Source organism: Rattus norvegicus, chromosome 18 (assembly GCF_036323735.1).
Source record: "Rattus norvegicus strain BN/NHsdMcwi chromosome 18, GRCr8, whole genome shotgun sequence".
NCBI classification, from domain to species: Eukaryota; Metazoa; Chordata; class Mammalia; order Rodentia; family Muridae; genus Rattus; species Rattus norvegicus.
The window spans coordinates 246534-266110 of NC_086036.1; the positions used below are offsets into that span (position 1 = coordinate 246534).

The 19577-nt window shown below is 44.6% G+C and overlaps 1 protein-coding gene, 1 long non-coding RNA gene and 1 pseudogene across 9 annotated transcripts in view; 2 read left to right on the forward strand and 1 right to left on the reverse strand.

The window, feature by feature from the left end:
• The window catches only part of Mtmr1 (myotubularin related protein 1), a 33504-nt gene extending 17144 nt beyond the window's left edge, over positions 1–16360 (forward strand). For 4 of the 8 annotated variants that reach the window (XM_063277455.1, XM_039096935.2, XM_039096937.2 and 1 more), the window contains 10 exons: positions 34–135; positions 574–657; positions 944–1093; positions 1769–1957; positions 6102–6287; positions 7332–7538; positions 8488–8580; positions 12585–12698; positions 13513–13689; positions 14802–16356. In XM_063277455.1, the coding sequence (XP_063133525.1) occupies positions 34–135; positions 574–657; positions 944–1093; positions 1769–1957; positions 6102–6287; positions 7332–7538; positions 8488–8580; positions 12585–12698; positions 13513–13689; positions 14802–14966 (1467 nt within the window). In that variant the 3' untranslated portion in view covers positions 14967–16356. Of the gene's footprint in view, positions 1–33; positions 136–573; positions 658–943; positions 1094–1768; positions 1958–4195; positions 4337–6101; positions 6288–7331; positions 7539–8252; positions 8457–8487; positions 8581–12584; positions 12699–13512; positions 13690–14801 lie in introns of those variants that run through there. The other 4 variants (NM_001415695.1, NM_001191725.4, XM_039096940.2 and 1 more) reach the window with 3 other exon arrangements.
• On the reverse strand, positions 3240–5995 carry LOC134482992 (uncharacterized). The gene is made up of 2 exons (XR_010059772.1): positions 5696–5995; positions 3240–4350 (listed from the first exon to the last, which is right to left on the reverse strand). It is a non-coding gene; the product is annotated as an uncharacterized LOC134482992 (long non-coding RNA).
• Zfp91-ps2 (zinc finger protein 91, pseudogene 2) overlaps positions 16161–19577 on the forward strand; it is a 130000-nt pseudogene continuing 126583 nt past the window's right edge.

Sequence of the window (19577 nt, forward strand, 5' to 3'; positions counted from 1 at the left end):
TTGAATAGCTGAGCTTTGTTCATCGTTTCCTAGGACATGAGGAACCTGAGACTCGCGTATAAGCAGGAAGAACAGAGAAAACTTGGGATATTTGAGAACCTCAACAAGCACGCTTTTCCTCTTTCCAATGGACAGGTGAGCACAGCGAAGCAAACCTTCCTTGGGTGTCCAGCAATTCCACATTTATACATTTCTTTTGGGTTTAGTCCTTATCTCTTTCTGTGACGTAGCTAAATGCAAAAATTTGGATTTTATATCTCTTGCATAATAACTAAATTCAAATATTTTATCTCTCCTGCATAACGAATGATTAAGAAAAGCTTCTATGAGTTCAAGGCCATCCTGGTCTATAGAGCGAGTTCCAGGACAGCCGGGGCTACGTAGACAGACCCTGCCTGGAAAAACAAATTAAAGAAAGAAAAAACAACAAAGAAAAGAAAGAAGTGGGGGCTCCTAAGTTATTACTTTAAAACGTGCAGATTAAAACAGAACCGGTAGCAGAATGAACGAAGGTTTATAGTTTGTTATGGGATAACAAACACTGACGTGCGTTTTGTGGATTTTCGTCTCTAGGCGCTGTTTGCGTTCAACTATAAAGAGAAGTTTCCAGTTAACGGCTGGAAAGTCTACGACCCAGTGTCTGAATACAAGAGACAGGTAGAGTACGTCACTTGTCACATGGGATGCGGTAGCTTCCTTGTCCGTACTGAAAGGACAGATGTGCAGCCACGGAGAAGAAGCTGTGCTTCCAGATGTTTTTGCATTCCAGGCCTCATAAAGAATGGATGAATGAGGATCCACGCTGTCATTAATTTGATTTGAGGCACCGTTATTTTAATAGCAATAAGCAAGTTATAAACGAATAAATGTGATTCATGGTTTGTTTGTTTGTTTATTTATTTATTTATTTATTTCCCGTTCTTCTTCCTCTAACGTCCTACAGGGCCTGCCAAATGAGAGCTGGAAAATATCCAAAATCAACAGTAATTATGAGTTCTGCGATACCTACCCTGCCGTCATCGTTGTGCCAACGAGCGTGAAAGATGATGACCTTCTGAAAGTGTCAGCCTTTCGAGCAAAGGGCAGAGTCCCTGTGAGTAATGAGCTTTGTTGTTCAGAAAGAAACAGGCACAACATCTCTATGTGCACTGCTCACCTGTTCTGCACCCACCTCTATGTGCACTGTTTACCTGTTCTGCACCTACCTCTATGTGCACTGTTCACCTGTTCTGTACCCACCTCTATGTGCACTGCTCACTTTTGATCTGAAGAAATACCTCATTATACAAACACTCATTTATTTTATTTCTGTAGTTACATGGGAATGAAATAATCATGCCCAGGAGGAAGGGATGGTTTCTTCAAGTTTACAACTGAATTATTTTGTGTCCTTGGACCTCTGTAGAAAAATGGGAGATCTGAGATATATCTATCTATATATCTATCTATATCTATCTATCTATATATATGTATGTATATATGTATGTATGTTTTTGATAAGAGACCTCACTGTGCTATTTATGTTATTATAAAGATATGATGTTTTTATATTAGAAAAATATGGAGCTTGACAGTCAAATAGAAATGGGATTAGATTTTAGTAATAGTTCGATTTAAGTTTTATCTTATTTGGAGTGATAGGATTTCAAAGGAGAAAGGGATTTTTAGAATGTCTCATTGTACTTTTTGTCAACTAATTAGATAATATATTATATTACGAATGACACCCCTCAGCGGATATTTATTATTTGTTGCCCTAAAACATCAGGTGTTGTCGTGGATTCATCCGGAGAGTCAGGCCACAATTACACGTTGCGGCCAGCCATTGGTGGGTCCCAACGATAAACGCTGCAAAGAAGATGAGAAATACCTGCAGACCATCATGGATGCCAATGCGCAGTCACATAAACTCACTATCTTCGATGCCCGGCAGAACAGCGTTGCCGATACTAACAAGGTATGTGTTTGGTAGCCTTGGAGAAAACGTGGGGTTTTTGTTTGTTCGCTTGTTTGTTTTTTCATGCTTTCTATAAGTCTTCATCGTTTTAGAACGCGCCATTGAATCTTGCCTTTTTCATAACTTTCCCACAGTTTAGTTTGACGACTCGATGAAGCAAAGCCCTATAGAGAGAACTACGTAAACTAGTGCGTATTTTAATGAAACCACCACAGGCCCTTTGGAAGTCCCTCTAATAAATTTACTGATTGTTTAACCAATTCATAACTTTAAATAAATATATATATATATATATACATTCAGTATCTTTAAATATATATTCTAAATATATATATATTCAGTATCTTTAAATATATATTCTAAATATATATGTATATTCAGTATCTTTAAATATATATTCTAAATATATATAGATATATTCAGTATCTTTAAATGTATATATTCTAAATATATATAGAGAGATGTATTCAGTATCTTTATGTATATTTTCTAAATGTATATATCCTGAGGATATCATGATGACCTTTAGGGCCCTCTCGAGGTCATCCAAGGTTATCCCAGAGATCTGGTTCAGTTTTGTTTCTCAGATAAGGTTGTGTTCGCAATCAGCAGGGGTTTATTCTGTTCACCTTTAGTGAGGGCCACTTTTCAGCCTACTTTACAGACTTCTCCTGACTGCTGGGTCTTTGCAAAGAAGGCAACCTTGGGGCCTGGAGGGGTGGCTCAGTGGTTAGAGCACCGACTGCTCTCTCAGAGATCCTGAGTTCAATTCCCAGCAACCACATGGTGGCTTACAACCATCTGTAATGGGATCTGATGCCCTCTTCTGGTGTGTCTGAAGACAGCCACAGTGTACTTATATATAATAAATAAATAAATCTTTAAAATAAAAAAAAGAATGCAACCTTATTTGAAAAATGAAACTAAACCACTATACTGCTTGTTCCCAGAACTCACAAAATACGAGAAAATTATGTGGAGAAGACAGACAGACAGACAGAGACAGGAGAAAGACCGTCCTTTTAATTATTTATGACTTTAAAATATTTACTATACTTTTGATTGACTAGAGTGGCACACAGCCATAGTGTGTGTGACGTTTTGTTTGCAGACTTGGGCACGTATAGGTAGTGTCTGCCCGTGTCACCGGTTTCTCTTAGGAACATTGGTTGGCCCTGACAGACACAGGTCTGTCTAATCAATTTTCGTTTTCTAGAACTCTCTCAACCTCACACCCCGCTCCTTAGAAGGCATCGGTTGGTTTCCTTCCTCGTCGTCTTCCTTTTTGTTTTGTCTTGAGACCCCCAAATGGTGGATCCCTGTGTCCTGTTATAGAACTGACGTGCAGTGTTCTTTTCACCCTATAGCCCTGGTGTGATAAATGAGCATCTGTGCATTGCCATAGGTGACCAATGAACTTTGACCCCCTAAGTCCATTCTGATTCTTAGTGTGCACGGGCTGCCTCCGTTCCTCCTCACAGAGTTTCCTCCCCATTGGCCACTGGCTCCCATATGTATGACATATACTACCAATGTATATATCACACTATCAGTGTGTATGTGTACATTATTGTATGTTAATATTTCTACGAATAGAGAAAACATGGCACATCCATACAGTGGTACCGAGTTTAACATAAAGAAGGTGGAATCATGGTATTTATAGGAAAACGAATGCAGCTGGAGAGCATTAGGTAAACTGAGCCACACTTGGAAACACACACATACCACACACTTCCTATTATATGCACATCCTAGATTGTCCACAGAGGCCATTTATGACTATCCGAGTATATTCTTTATTCTCCTCCTCTCCTCTGTCTTCCTTAAATATTGGTCTTCTGTAGACTTCTGGTCTATCCTTCTGTCTGTACGTTACCCGCTGTTCTGGAACGCCATGTGCATTTTCCTGTCTTCCCTTGTCACCCATCCCCATGACAGATCCTCCACACTGATATTCCAATTCCCAGTTTACACTTTTTCTGAGTTCCAGACATCTGTGTCCCCTGCCCCGTAAATGCAGAGAATCATAGGCTTTATTTCCTTCCCGGATGACCCTGTTCCTCTACCGTCTGGCCCGTCCGCTTGTATATCATTCCTTCCCACGGCCTGGTGCGACTTGTGCAAAATTCATCTTCATTTCAGGAAGCACTGTCCTCACCCACCTTTGCGCCCCGTCTGTCTTCGGGGTTCTTGTCTGTACCCTAACTCGTGTCGTCTTCGCTTTTGGCCGTGCAGGTATCCGGTGCCTCCTGTGCTATCCTAGAGCACGCCACCCTCAACCCTGCGCTGCTCTGGATCCTGTTCTCTTCCGCCAACCCTGGCCAACTTGTGCACTGGATAGTTAGTCGCAGGCTAAATTAATACGGCGTCTTCGTGGTACGGAAGTTTACCTTTTTATGGAGATAAAAATTCAGATAACATAAAACTCCTAAGTTTGTAACTTGAAGGACTTCCTCTATATTTACAATATATAATATTTATAATTCCTCTATATAGTATATAATATTTATAATTCTGCTATATTTATAATACATAATATTTATAATAATTACAATACTGTAAAAGTAGCTCTCCTGTCCCATTTCATCTCCCCAGATGGAACTCGGTATCCATTTGCCATCTCCTTCTCCCCTTTCCCCCATTCCCCTTGCCCAGCCTCTGGCCCCAAGCCATATGCTTTTATCTGAGTTGGACGATTCGTAGAAATAGAGTCCCCCGCTGAAGAACCCTTTTGTGTCTGTCTTCTGCCCTTCTTTTTCAAAGTCGGTCCGTTTTGCAGCACCCGTACCTCGTTCCTTTTTCCAGATGAGTCATGTTCTGTCGTGTGGGAGGATGACGTTCTGGTTGCCCACTCGTGTGTTTGTGAACATTTAAGTTGTTTCTCCCCATTGGCTGTGGTGACACAGGTCGTGCACTCATGGGTGTGAGAATCTGGAACAGGCACTCAAATAAAACTTACACATGGATGCTCACAGTCGCTGGAGGAGATGGGAATTCTTCCACCCATTGTTACTTCTGGGGTGTCAGGTTGCCACCAGTTTCTCTGAACTCTCCTCCGGGTGTGTTTTGAATATTGACCTTTGACCTCTGCAGAGTATAAGCCAGCTGCAGACCAGGTTTTATCCTAAGATCACTTGCGTCCCTTTCTGTCATACTCATTTGCTCTTGTTAAGTTGCTAAGATAAGTTTTGCAGTTTCCAAACCCCACATTGTTTTGACAGATGTGCAGACGTGTTGTGACAGTGTGACATGTTCTTGGTGAATACATGGCACCAGCAGAAGGGACCCTGCATGAAGGCCACACGGTCCTGGTTTAAACTATCAGTGCACAGGTGCTCGCTTTTGTGTACAGGTCAGAGGACAACCTTGCAGGATTTGCCTCTCTCCTTCGTCAATTCTCAGTGTCAATCAAATGCAGGTTGTCAGGCTCAGTGGCAAGCGCCTTCCCCACTGAGCCATTCCCTACTGAGCCATTTTGCTGGCCCAACGAGTATTTTTTATAAGAAAAGCAGAGACGAAGGCACAGACAGGGGAGATAAATGGCAAACATGGAAATAGACATTAACTGATGGGATTCAGAATCCTTCTAGACACTTCTAAGGAATTATGACCCCCCCTGACCCCCCTCCCGGCACCCATATTCCAGCCTCCTGGCCTTGAGGTGTGGTGACTGCTGCACTGCAATTAGATGGTGTGTTTCTGCTGGTTTGCGCCACCTCTGTGTGCACTGCTCACCTGTTCTCTGCCCACCTCTATGTGCACTGCTCACTTTGTAGAAGGTGAAAATGCTGGCAACAGGGAAGACTGGATTAGCAGGCTTATCAGATGGATGAACAAAAGCGTTGTCGCCCGTGGTATTTTTATAATCTGGTCAGTTAGTAAAAAGTCACAGCCTGGCCAATTGAAAGAACAAAAAAAAATTAACATTTAATTAATAGCAAAATAATTAATAGCTATTAATCATTATTAGTAATTAACATCTTAATTAGTATTAGGCCAGCCAGGGCTGCATAGTGAAACACATATTTAGTTGTTATAATTAATAATAATTGATTATTACAATTCATTATTAATTGTAAATATTTATTAATTATAAATATATTAATTGTAAATAAATTATTGTTATTGCTTTTTTTTACAGGCGAAGGGCGGCGGATATGAATGTGAAAGCGCTTACCCTAACGCGGAGCTCATCTTCCTGGAGATACCCAACATTCACGTGATGAGGGAGTCACTCCGTAAGTTGAAGGAGGTCGTGTACCCTGCCATCGACGAGTCGCACTGGCTGTCCAATGTGGACGGGACGCACTGGCTGGAATACATACGGGTAAACGCGTCCAACCTTTTATCCCATTTCCCCAATCACGTATGCAACCAACCGTGTGTCGTAAATATTTCTGTTTATAAACGTTTTTTCAACATTGCGCATTAACACATCTCAGCTGCATAGGAAAGCTTTTGGACATTCTGGTGCAGAACAGGTGATCAGTGCACATAGAGGTGGTCTTTGCGGGGTGGGGGGGTGCTTTTCTGACAAAAATTTACAGCGTTTTATTTACAGATCAACCGATGAATAAAAGGCAGGGCCACGTAGCCCAGGTTAGTTCCCAGATTTGTTGTGGGGCTGAAGTTGTTTTGATTTTCTGATTCTCCTGACTCCACCCTCCTAGCGGCAGGTTTTCTAAATAGTTGTGTTTTTTTAAAGCTAGGGTTTCGATTTTAATCATACGTGTACGTGGAGATTGGTATATACGTGTATATATGAACACCTGAGCCTGAAGAAAGCCTGAGGTTGCTTCCCCGGTGCTGGGGTTATAGGTGTGCAATAGATACAGTGAGTCAGGTTTTTAGTAGAACTTTCTGATCCTTCAATCAACGACCCGATTTATTTAATCATTTTTATAATTTTAAAAATAAATGACCCAATTTATTTTAATTGTTTCTATAATTTTAAGTGACTTTTCCCGTGGCTTTTTTTGTGGGGGATGACGCGGGGTTTCTCCGTGTAGTGCTGGCTGTCCTACAACTTGCTCTGTAGGCCAGGCTAGCCTCAAACTTTCTGACCCTTCCATAACTGGCCCTATTTATTTAAATTGTTTTTGTAATTAAAAAAAAAAAAAAACCCAAACCCGATGCTCACATTTCCCAGTGATTCTTAATTTCCTGTTTGTCCTTGTTCCTTTGTCTCGTGTTTTGTTTTGTTTGGGGGACACTGGGGCTAGAACTTAGGAACTTACCGAAATCGAGCCTCAGCCCTAGATAGCATCCTTGTGTGGTTCAGTGATTAGAATGTGCAAACTTTCGCACAGAATTGTCTCGTATATGGTTAACGCTCAGTGTAGCCTCGTCCATTTCACCTTCTTTCCCACAGGTCCTTCTGGCTGGGGCAGTGAGAATTGCGGATAAAATAGAGTCTGGGAAAACGTCTGTGGTCGTCCACTGCAGTGACGGCTGGGACCGCACGCCCCAGCTCACATCTCTGGCAATGCTCATGTTGGACAGTTACTACCGAACCATCCCAGGGTTCGAGGCCCTCATAGAAAAGGAGTGGATAAGCTTTGGACACAGGTTTGCACTGGTATGTCAGTTGGGTCACATATGTGTGTGTGGCATTTGGTAACGTACATTTACAGTCCTGTAGCTGTTTTCTTTCACATACGTGTGTGGCATTTGGTGACATACATTTACAGGCATGTAGCTGTTTTCTTTCACATACGTGTGTGTGGCATTTGGTGACATACATTTACACACATGCAGCTGTTTTCTTTCACATACGTGTGTGTGGCATTTGGTAACATACATTTACACACGTGAGCAACCATTTTTCTTTGTACTGGATTTGAATTTTCATAATGGAACACCATGGACCTCTGCATTGTATGTTCCCATTAGGCCTTACTTTTGTGTAATTACACGTTTCTGTTAAAATGAGTCAAGTCCACATGACGCAGAATTCATCAACTTAAGGTGCTTAGTGTGCTGTTCTGCATTCACGACGCTGTGTAACCATTACTTCTTTCCAACCCCTAAACCTATTTGCAACCCCAAATGGAAGCCCCATAAACATTAGTCAGTGTATACATTGTCACCCCAAATGGAAGTCCCATGTACATTAGTAAGAGTATACATTGTCACCCCAAATGGAAGCCCCATATACATTAGTCAGTATATACATTGTCACCCCAAATAGAAGCCCCATATACATTAGTCAGTGTATACATTGTCACCCCAAATAGAAGCCCCATATACATTAGTCAGTGTATACACTATTTCCACTCCCTTCAATCCCCAGACTCATAATCTGCAAGACTCACGGGATACCTGCAACCGGTTAATTCCGCACAGCTACATGGGATCTTCTCACTGGCTTTCCTGCTAGCCCCAGATAATTTAGTCTGTTCTGTCAGCGGCATTGATTCTGTGAACCCCACGTCACTGTCACCTGGGCCCTGTGTGCCATCAGTATCGGTCCCAATCGCCAATGCCTTTCCTGGGAAATCCTGTGATCCGTGTTGGCTTCTTTCCAGAGAGTGGGCCACGGTGACGACAACCACGCTGACGCTGACCGGTCGCCTATATTTCTCCAGTTCATTGATTGCGTTTGGCAGATGACAAGGCAGGTAAGGGATTTCTTGCCTATCACTACAGTCTGCTTCAGACATGTCTCACAGTGGAAAATTAAATTCCCATCCATGCTTCATGCAAAACGTGTGTTACATATGTCCCTTCCATATGTCCTCAGTGTGGTTCGATTCTCATTCACGTGAACAAAAAATTAGAAACACTTTTCTTCCCTGCTTACTGGTTAGCAATATTCCGCAGCTTGGTTTTAAATAAGGCTGCTTAGGTTTTCCCATGATTTCTAACATGCATGTGTGAGTTTGGAGTCCCTGGGATAGGAGACCGGGCCAGGAACACGGAATCAGGAAGAAAGACTAAATGCTCCAAGGTCCTGTTCGAAACACAGGAATATGTGTCTGTCAGAGTTTTGCAGAGCTGCCCTTTGTGATGCCATGGGTTCACAGGCTGGGAAGCGCAGTGGTTTGTTTCCGACCTTCCCAGTGCTCCCAACTCTTGAACATGGCTCCTCATGGTGACCCCGAAACACAAAATCGTTTTCATTACTTCTTCATGACTATGAATTTGCTGCTTTTACAGATCATAATGTAAATGTTTTTGGAGATGTTTGCAAAGGGTTTGCCTTCCAACCAGTGGGTGGGGTAGTGCAGTGTGGAGACTATAGATCCGCGGGTGGGGTAGTGCAGTGCAAAGTGTATAGACTGACTTTTAAAAGAGGAACTAGAGCAGAAGATCAAGAAAAGAGAGCATGAATCACATTTTAGAAAACTTACCTTGAAAATTAAATGCAAAAAAAAAAAAAAAAAACCAAAACAGTCTGGTCGCTGTCTGCAGGACGTGCACCAGCTTGCTTTACCTAAACGCTTATGAACACACACGTTGGCGTGCACGTGCGTGTCTTTCGCTTTAAGTTGATTTCCATCCCTCATGCTGACGAGTGCTATTTTGTGCTGCCTGTTGGTTTTTAACAAAGGAAATAAGGGATTTGGGTGGAATCACTCAGGGGTGTCTCACGACTCTTTGATTCTGTGCATTAAACGTGTGCACAATTTTCCTTAAAATAACATCTGAGCAGGAAATATCAGTGGAGAGTCTTTGGCTATAATCTAATAATTTTATATGTAACGAATCAGTGAAATATAAATATATATATATATCTGAGTAATGCAATTTGCTCACTTTTCATTTGCACACGGCTGAATTGAGTTCAGTCCGTGTAAAGTCAGAAAAAAAAAATCCCAGAATGCAACGCGCCGTTTCATGCATAGATGGTGCTATGGAAAAAAAATCCCAGAATGCAATGAGCGATTTCATGCATAGTCGGTGGTGCTACTTTATATAGGGACAAACCACGACAGAAGGAACTGTTGGAAATGCTCAAAAGAATCTTCAGCATCTCTGAAATATTCTAAGGTGTCTGTAGTTTTAACGATGTCACCTCTACTGCTTTTGTTCCTCGGGCAGTGCAGAATCTCAGAGTGTGTCATGACATGTTTTCTGAGACTATGTTTTAGGTAAATTAAAGGCAGGCAATCAACTTATAGCTTGTAAGTTTTACCTTCTGCTTGCAATTCCCCGGAAGTAACTGGGAACTCTGCTCAAGTCCTTCCTAAATTAAATTTCCCTGCCACGGTGCTCTGTGCCCAATTGTCATCTTGGTTGTCACACTGAAGATTAGACAAGGTAGTGTGCAAGCATCGTTCTGACTGGATATTAATCAATATTAATATTAATTCTGACTTAGTATTGATCCATGCTAAGAAATTAATATTTTTTTCTTCATATTAAGAATCCGTCCTTGGTATGAACCGACTTCTCGTACTTATGTTCATTGGCGTTGGTTCCAGTTTTCTTTGCTTCCTTAGCAGAGTGCATCTCAGTTAACACTCCCTCAGTCAACTCCGTGCACGCCAGCCGCTGAGGCCATTATTTCCAGATGTCGCATGGCTGCTGACTGGCTGTGACCGGCTGAAACCTGTTGGCGGTGGTGATAATAATAAGCTTCACAGAAATTCGGAAAAAAATGCATCATGTGTTGCCTAAGACAGTGGAGGTGACCATGTGGTTTTTATTCTTTAATCTCTTAATATTTCTTTTTTTATATTTCTTATATACATATTTTTAATATTTCTTAATATTGTCATTGATTTCTTTTTAACGTTGGTTTTTACTATGAAACCGGCCTCACATCTTTTTTTTAAGTGAGAAAGAGAGCGAGCTTTTTTATTTTAAAGTATTTTAAAGTATATATATATATTATATACTGTAGCTGTCTTCAGACACACCAGAAGAGGGAATCCAATCTCATTACAGATGGTCGTGAGCCACCATGTGGTTACTGGGATTTGAACTCAGGACCTTTGGAAGAGCAGTCAGTGCTCTTAACCACTGAGCCATCTCTCCAGCCTAAGGCCTCGAATCTTTTTAACATTGATTGATTTTTTTTTTTTTTTTTTTTTTTTTTTACTGTTAAACCAGCCTTGCATTCTTATAGAATAAACCAAACTCTGCCACGTTACAATCCCTTTTTCTATACTGCTAGACTCAGTTCGTTTACGCACAGGTAATGATTCAGGAGCTCGAGCTCATGGGATTGTGTTTGTGGGACAGTTCTTAAGTGTGAATAATCTGTAATGTGTGCAGAGCCGGTCATGCTCTCTATTCTTCTTAAATCACATCCGGCAAATGCTGATCTTGGAGGGTCCCTTCCTGTTCTCTGGTAAAATTCATTCATGTTACATCCTGGTTATAGTTGTTGGGGACCCGTATGAAGGCCAAGCTGCACATGTGCTATATGTGTGTGCTATGTGGGGGCGTAGTAGGTGCAGCACGTGTGCTATGTGTGTGTGTGTGGGTGTGTGGGTATGTGTGTCGGGGGGCAGGGCGTGGTATAGGTGCAGCCCACATATGTGCTCTTTGGTTGGTGGTTCAGTCTCTGGGGGCCCCCAAGGGTCCAGGTTTGTGGACTCTGCAGATCTTCTGGGGTTCCGATCCCCGCTGGATCCTCTAACTCTTCCACGAGATTCAGGGGCTGGTTCTCACCCATGGGATGGGTCTCAGGTTGGGCTGGTTGTAAGTTCCCTTGGCCTCGGCTCCATCGTTGTCCCTGCACATCTTGTAGTCAGGATCTATTTTGGGTTGGAGATCCTGTGACATCCGGGTCGGTATCCTTATCCCTCCATCCTCCAATGTCCATTTTATTTCCTCCCCTGGGCCTTCCTCGGTATTTTGTTTCCTTGGTTCTGTGCATGGTAGCATGGTACCTGTAATTCACAGCTGATACCCACTCATGAGTACACACCGTATACATCCATCTGGGTCTGCATTGCCTCACTCAGGACGATATTTTCTACTTTCTTTTTTCTTTTTCTTTTTGGAGCTGGGGACTGAACCTAGGGCCTTGCGCTTGCTAGGCAAGCGCTCTACCACTGAGCTAAATCCCCAACCTCTACTTTCATCCATTCGTCTGCAACATTCATGATGTCTTTCTCTTTTTAACGGCTGCATAGTATTCCACTGTGTAGACAAACTGCATTTTCTTTATCCATTCTTCAGTTGAGGGATATCTTGGTCATTCCCAGTTTCTGGCTACTACAAATAAAGCTGCCGTGAACATAGTGGGGCAAATGTCCCTGCGGTACGGTGGGACATCTTTTTGGGTACATGCCCAGGAGTGGTATACCTGGGTCTTGAGGTAGAACCATTCCTAGTTTTCTAAGAAACCGCCAGATCCCAGCGGCAATTTAAAAATATCCCTCCTGCTCCCTGTCCTCAGTAGCCCTTGACATCACTCAAGATTTCTTTTTTTTTAAATCTTAGCCATTCTGGTTCGTGGGAGGTGGAATCTCAGGGTTGTTTCGATTTGCGTTTCCCCGACGACTGAGGATATCAAGGTGCTTCTGGGCCATCAGAGAAATAAATCAAAAAACAAACAAAAAAACCCAAAACCACAAAAAAAAAAAAAAACCCCCAAAATTGAGCGATATGACTTTGCTTCCGTGATTAAACTTTAAGAATGAACTTTAATTTTTCCTCTCCGTTTCAGTTCCCTTCGGCATTCGAGTTTAACGAGTTGTTCCTGATCGCAATTTTGGATCACCTGTACAGCTGCCTCTTCGGGACCTTCCTGTGCAACTGCGAGCAGCAGCGTGTCAGAGAGGTGAGCGCAGGTCACAGCGCGCTTCACAGCGCACGTCATAGCTATTCCGGGCGTACTGCGAAATCCACGTGTGTCCCTCGGTTTGATGAAACTATCAACTTTTAAAAAATATTTTAATTTATTTTATATGAATAAACAGGGTTTTATTTATTCCTATGAATATTTATTTATTTCTGCTAAGTTTTTAATTTTAAAAGGGAGGATTGAATGGTGGGTGTAATGGCATTGGAATCGAATCTCAATGCAGATGTTTAAATCCATCAATCCAGATGTTTAAAGCAGAACAAAACAAACCCACAACAGCGGAGTAAAATCTTTATCAATTTTCGTGACATAAATTAATTCTTCCGCCGACACAGTGAATGCGCTCATCGGAAGCGCAGTGCAGTCGCTGATGTTCAGTTCGGTGAGGCTTTTACCCACGCCTGTGGGATCCGCACGGCACCAGTGACACCCATTTTTCTGGTACCTCAGACACACACACACAGATACACCCAGACACACATACACATACACACACGCACACGTGCGCACATGCACAGACACACACACACAGGAATTAACAAATATTGGCCATTCATATAGAAAGTTCTCGTCCCTCCTCCCTGCAGCCAGTTTCCAGGTGTTGCCTCACTTTGGTGCTGTTTCTGGGGACAGCACATCTGCACATGAGGCTGTGTGCATCCAGATGTCTCAGTGTGTGAACTCAGCTCATTATTTAAAATACGTTTGTGTGAAAATAAGATAATAATAATAATCGCCCTCGGGGCTGCGGTGAGGAACTCACTCCCGTGTCCCGGTTGTTTGTTCCCAGGACGTCTGTGCAAAGACCCTGTCGCTGTGGTCCTACATCAACAGCCAACTCGACGAATTCTCCAACCCCTTCTTCGTGAGCTACGACCACCACGTGCTGTATCCGGTCGCGAGTGTTAGCCGCTTGGAATTGTGGGTAAATTACTACGTACGGTGGAACCCACGGATGAGGCCGCAGGTAATTTTCCGTTTTCTCGTTCTCATAAGGACATGACCTTTCTTCCTGGGCGAGGATGACGTCATAAGATGTATTCATGGTAGACGCTGACGTACTGAGGGTGCACTGCCCTAGGAGTTAGGGTTCCATGTTTTGTGTGTTCTAGAAGGTTCTTTGCCGTTACCAACCCCGCTCCGTTTACTGAGTTAAGAGTTCAAACTTTTTTTTTTTAAAGATCTATATATTATATATAAATCGCTGTCTTCAGATACCAGAAGAGGGCATCAGATCCCATGACAAACGGTTGCAACCACCATGTGGGTACTGGGAATCGAACTCAGGACCTTTAGAAAGAGCAGTCGGTGCTCTGACCACTGAGACATCATTAATTATTATTAATGATGGCCACACCTGAGTAGTCGGATTATTGTGGCTTCCCCAGGGCCTTTCCGTGCTGACCTTGTCCCTAGCACCCGTGGGGCAGCCTGGGTAGCCGGCAGAAGCTCCGACCTGCAGGGCAGCCTGGTTAGATGTTACTGAAGTCGGTTAACTTCATCTCCGCGGGACACAGATGCCTGCGTAAAACCGACAGTTTAGGTCACCGCGTGGTGAAACTACAATTCCCAGACGCCTCTGCGCTCCGGACTGACGTGGGAGGGCAGTGTTGCCCCTGAGCTGATGGCGCTGGGTGAACTAAGCAGCCTCTTACAGCTCTTCACCACGTCACAAGGAGTGAGCCAGTGAGCAGCACCACACCACGGCCTCCTCTTCAGCTCCCACCTCCGGGTTCCTCCGGGTTCTCGCTCCGGGTCGCTGCCGCAATCTTCCCGCATGACAGCCACCTGAGAGCTGTGGGGTGAGATCAGTCCTCTCTGCCATGAGCTGCTTTCCGACCTTGTGTCGTTAATCCGTCAGAGATTGTCTTCTACGGTCGGGGTTTCTTTTACTGTGATGTTTATTACACATGGTTTGTGAGACCGGGCAGGTAAGCATCTGGGCAGTGAGAAAGCCATTAAATCCTGAACGCTGCGTTCAGAGCAAACTGTGCTTCAACACTGAGCTAACCATTAGGCTATGCGGCTGAATACTGAAATTCAGAGTGAGCACTGAGTGACAGCCCTGTCTCTGCGCAGATGCCGATCCACCAGAACCTGAAGGAGTTGCTGGCCGTCAAGGCCGAACTGCGGAAGCGGGTGGAGGACTTGCAGCGGGAGGCGGCCGCGCGGACCGTCCCGTCGTCCTCTGAGAGGGGCCCCTCGCCGACCCACTCAGCTCCTCCTGTGCACACCTCAGTCTGATGAACGGAGCCAGCGTCCTGGGCCATCTTGCTGCTCTCCTGTCTTCTGGTGGCTCAGGGACCCGGCCATGGACACCATGGTTCCAGCACCGTCTTAGCTCTTAGGCCGGAGACCGCAGCACAGCCCATTGTGCAGCCTGTTCCGGCACTGGAGGTCGCAGCAGGTTCCCAAAGACGCACTGAATGCTTGGTCTTCCAGCCTGCAGGTGAACTGAGTACTCTGCATTTGGCGGCCTCCCGCCATGACACTTCTCTAAAGGGGGAAGCCTCGAAGATGGTGCTGACCTCTCAGCGCCTGTGGAGGTGGCTGGCGCTGACATCAAATCGCGTCTAACCTTGCCTGCTGGACGCCCGGAAGTCTCGTTTCCGTCTGTCGCGGTCTCTTCTCGGTGGGATTACGTCACTTCCAGTCCATCCTTTAAGGCAGTGCAGCCTGGGTGGAAAGCGAGCGTAGCGTGCTCTTCCTCCGTTTCCCCTCGGACCCAGCCTGGGCTAACGCAGGCTTTTCTCCAGTGAGCTCTGCTACTTCATCCATCTGCTTCACCGCCGCCATTTCCATTTCTGGGCGTCGTCAGGTCCGTCCGAGCTGGAGGTGTGTTTGAGGCTGACCGCGTGGCTGAACTTCAATTCCCAGACGCCTCTGCGCCCCGGACTCGGCCAACGGTTTCCCAGCGGCCTCACGGGTGAACGGCTGTGAGAGGTGGCTTCGGTCACCGTGTGGCTGAACTACAATTCCCAGAGGCCACTCAGTCGTGCACATCGACCGCCATCTTCAAAACGTATTCTTAAAGGTTTTTTTTTTTTTGTTTTTTGTTTTTTTTTTAAATACAGCCACGTACATGGGAAATAGATGTTTCAGCCCGGAACCTTCCGGGCAGGACAGGAAACTGCCAGACCGGAAGTTACTGTAGACATTCGTTCCGGGGAATTTGGTGAGCTGCGCCCGGGTCTCCATTTTTGTCAGGATAAACCGCCGTATCCGAGGTCGGAGAAGCTGAGAGTTCGGGGTCGGCTTTGGCTGACTTCCGGTACACTGGAACCCGGGCTCAAAATCAATGCTGGATAGCAAAGAAAACGTGAACCCCGATATTTTTTCTTCGTATGCTTTTTAAGGCTGGGGGCGTTGCCCATCTCTTTTCCCGGAGACGTCGGGTAATTTCCTGGCAACCCCATGTGTTGCACATAGAGCGGACCGATGGGGTTGGGACAGAAGCGGAGAAGCCATGGCAGCGGCGGCTGCGCGGTGAGGTCGGGTAGCCTGATGGGTGGCTGTGAACGGGGGAACCCAGGTCCCGGTCCAGCCACGTCCCCCAAGCCGCACCCCGAAAAATGTCTCGTCTGAGGCACGGTCCCAACCCGCGAATAAAGCGATGATATTTGCCCCGCCCCCACCCACCCTGGTCTGCGGTCTCTGTGTTGTCGTCACTTCCGCCGTTTTTCACCCCTGAGGAAAATGCGTCCTAAGAAAGGAGCATGCATTGTATGCTCAGGTTAATGTATGGAAAGTGTCAGCGGTTAATGTGTGGAAAGTGTCCTATAGTGGTTGATGTATGGAAAGTGTCCGTGGTTGATGTATGGAAAGTGTGCGATAGCGGCTAATGTATGGAAAGTGTCCGTGGTTAATGGGTGGAAAGTTAATGTATGGGAAGTGTCCGATAGAGGTTGATTGACTCCCTGAGCTGTCAGTGATTCCTTGTGAGTGTCTGGGCCAGGACGGGGAGGCGACCTCATGTGCCCTCATCAGGGACCTTGCAGAAATGTCGGAAGCAGAAAGGCTTGGGGTCGCTGGAAGCGGCCGGTCTTCCTTACAGGCGTGCGCTGCTCCCTTCGGTCCTCGACAGCTCTGTAGAACTGGGGCCTGACGTCATTCATTCATCCGGGGACTTCTTCCGGGTTCTAAACGTCAGTGTGACATCATAGCGTCTCCTACGTCACCGTTCCTTAAGGGCCTGATGTCACTCATCCTCCATGCGAGTCAAAGCCGTGTTGGCAGGAAAGCCCAGTGTCGGGCATAAGTAGGCGGGGCTGTCTGCCTTATACGTCATAGTAGACGTCATGCATCCCTGGCTCGCTTTTTAGGATTGAGCATTTTTTTTTTTTTTTTAAGATCTATACATTCTATTTAAGTCGCGGTCCGCAGACTCACCGGAAGGGGGCATCGGATCCCGGCACATACGGCTGCGGGCCACCACGTGGGTGCTGGGACCTGAACCCACGACCTCTGGGCGAGCAGTCACTGCTCTAACCGCTGAGCTTCTGTCATTTCAGATATCTTCTTAGGCATCCTAGTTGTCATAAAATTGAGATTCATCCTGAAAAACCTGGCACGGTTTCTTGTACCTTATTTGTGCCTATTTCATGAGATGCTTCCTATGCATGGCATGTAGCTGCAGGAGAGTTCACCTGTATTGCAATAGCAGCTGTCTGAGGAGGCCGACCGTAAAGTATACAGGGAAACTAAACCACCCTTTGGCTCCAAATGTAAGGGCTGGTTTTCTGGAAGCTGCTACCATCTGTCCTTGGCTGCTGCTGTGTAACAGACGTTGACAGAAGAGGGTCCCAAGATCAACGCTTCCCACTGCCCAGTCCAGCCGTCTTTATGCTTTTCCGTAATAGTGAGCAGAGGTGCAAGGGGCCGCTAGGCAGAGACATCTGTGCTTTTATTTATTTACTTCTCTTCCAAGGTTGACCCCACGCCTGTAAAACCCTTGGCATCGTCTCTTATTTCCCTCACCCTCAAGAGAGCACTGAACACATTTGATCGCTGACTGGAAATGAAAAGCAGGGCATGATCCGGGGCTGTTCGATGTTTGGTTAATGAAGAATTTGTTAATCTCTTCAGAGAAGTGTGTGCGAGCCCAGGTGTGGATTTCACTGAGGACAGAAGACTGACAGGGCTATCCTGGGAACACGGGTCGGGAGCCAAGGGAAGGGTCCTCTTACCTGTTGGAGTAGAATCCAGTAAGGATTGTCTCACACACACACACACACACACACACACACACACACACACACACACACAATCACACACCACACATACACACACACACCATTCTCACACAGATACACAATCACACACACCACTCACATACACATACAGTCACACACACACACACACACAGATACATGCATAATGCATTCATATACTCATATACAGATATATGCATAATCACACATCACTCACACACAGTCACACACAATACATTCACACACTACACACACACACAGACACATGCATAATGCATTCATATACTCATATACAGATATATGCATAATCACACATCACTCACACACAGTCACACACAATACATTCACACACTCTACACACTCATACACATACAAACACACACACACACACACACACACACACACACACACACACACATATACACACGTGCCTTAAGAAAAAACAAAACAATAAACACAGGCAGCTGTGGGCATCTTTGCTTTCTCCCAAGGTTAATATTCCTCTCTGGCTTCTACGCATTGGCCAGCAGTGTTGTGACATGTGTTGGTGATTGGCAGGTCATTGGAGGTGTTTCCAAATGTGGTCCTTCTAATTCCATGGTCTCGTGTGAGTGAAAGGATGAATTCATTTCTGCGATTTGCTGAGGAAAAACGCTCTATAGACGTGAACATGATCTCATGCACTCTTGTGTTCTGTATATATATATATATACATATACATATATATATGTATATATATATAATAAAAGCTCGTAATACTCTATTGCTTTGTTTTTCCTTTTTCTCTTTTAGTGTTAAGTTAGGTGATGGAGTTTTGTGTTTATTATGACATGTTTTTATTCTTTCGGCCTTTTCTTACTTAGATTTTTCCAGATACAAACATTGTCATTTGTGTCTGACACACTTTTAAAATTCAAGAGATTCAGGAAGACCATGGGACATGGAAGAGGAGCACTGTCAAGACTCATGCTGTGACCAAAACTGTTGATCATGGGGATGGCTTTGGCTACCTCTGCTTTTTGTCCTGAAACGAAAAGGCAGTTTGTGAGGATGGCTTCTCAGAGGAAGTACGAGCAGTTGTGTCATGGTCCCTCTCTCCATGTAGGCCTTACATCCTGATTTGGTTATAAGGAAACATTAGATTAAATTGTAGTTTGGATTTCATATTTATTAGTAATACACTGAGTCTTTATGCTACTTCTGCATCTTTCTGAAGACTTGTACACACGTGCTCTGTGAATGGGTGAGGAATCTCTAACTCTGTAGATGGATGGTGCCTGCAAGCTTCTCCCTTGTGTTAATCATTGATGATGTCCCAGTGTGGTTTTCCATATTTGGATGTGACATGGTACTCCTTGCTGATTATTCTTAATGTTCGAATGAAGGTTACCCTTGAACATCTTTCTATCAAGGTTTTATGGATAAAACACATGTAGGAAGTGGATATCTCTAGTCTTCAAACAACTTGCTGGGCTGGCTTTCTTCTCTGTCCATTCACAGCTATTGCCAGTTAACATATATGAAATTAAAACACATCACCTTCCCATATAATTGACATTGAAAAAGGCTCAATGGCCAAAATTCCTTGGTTTGGAAGGGAGAGTTGCTCAATGCCTGTGTCCCAGGAGAGTCCTGTAAATGGAAC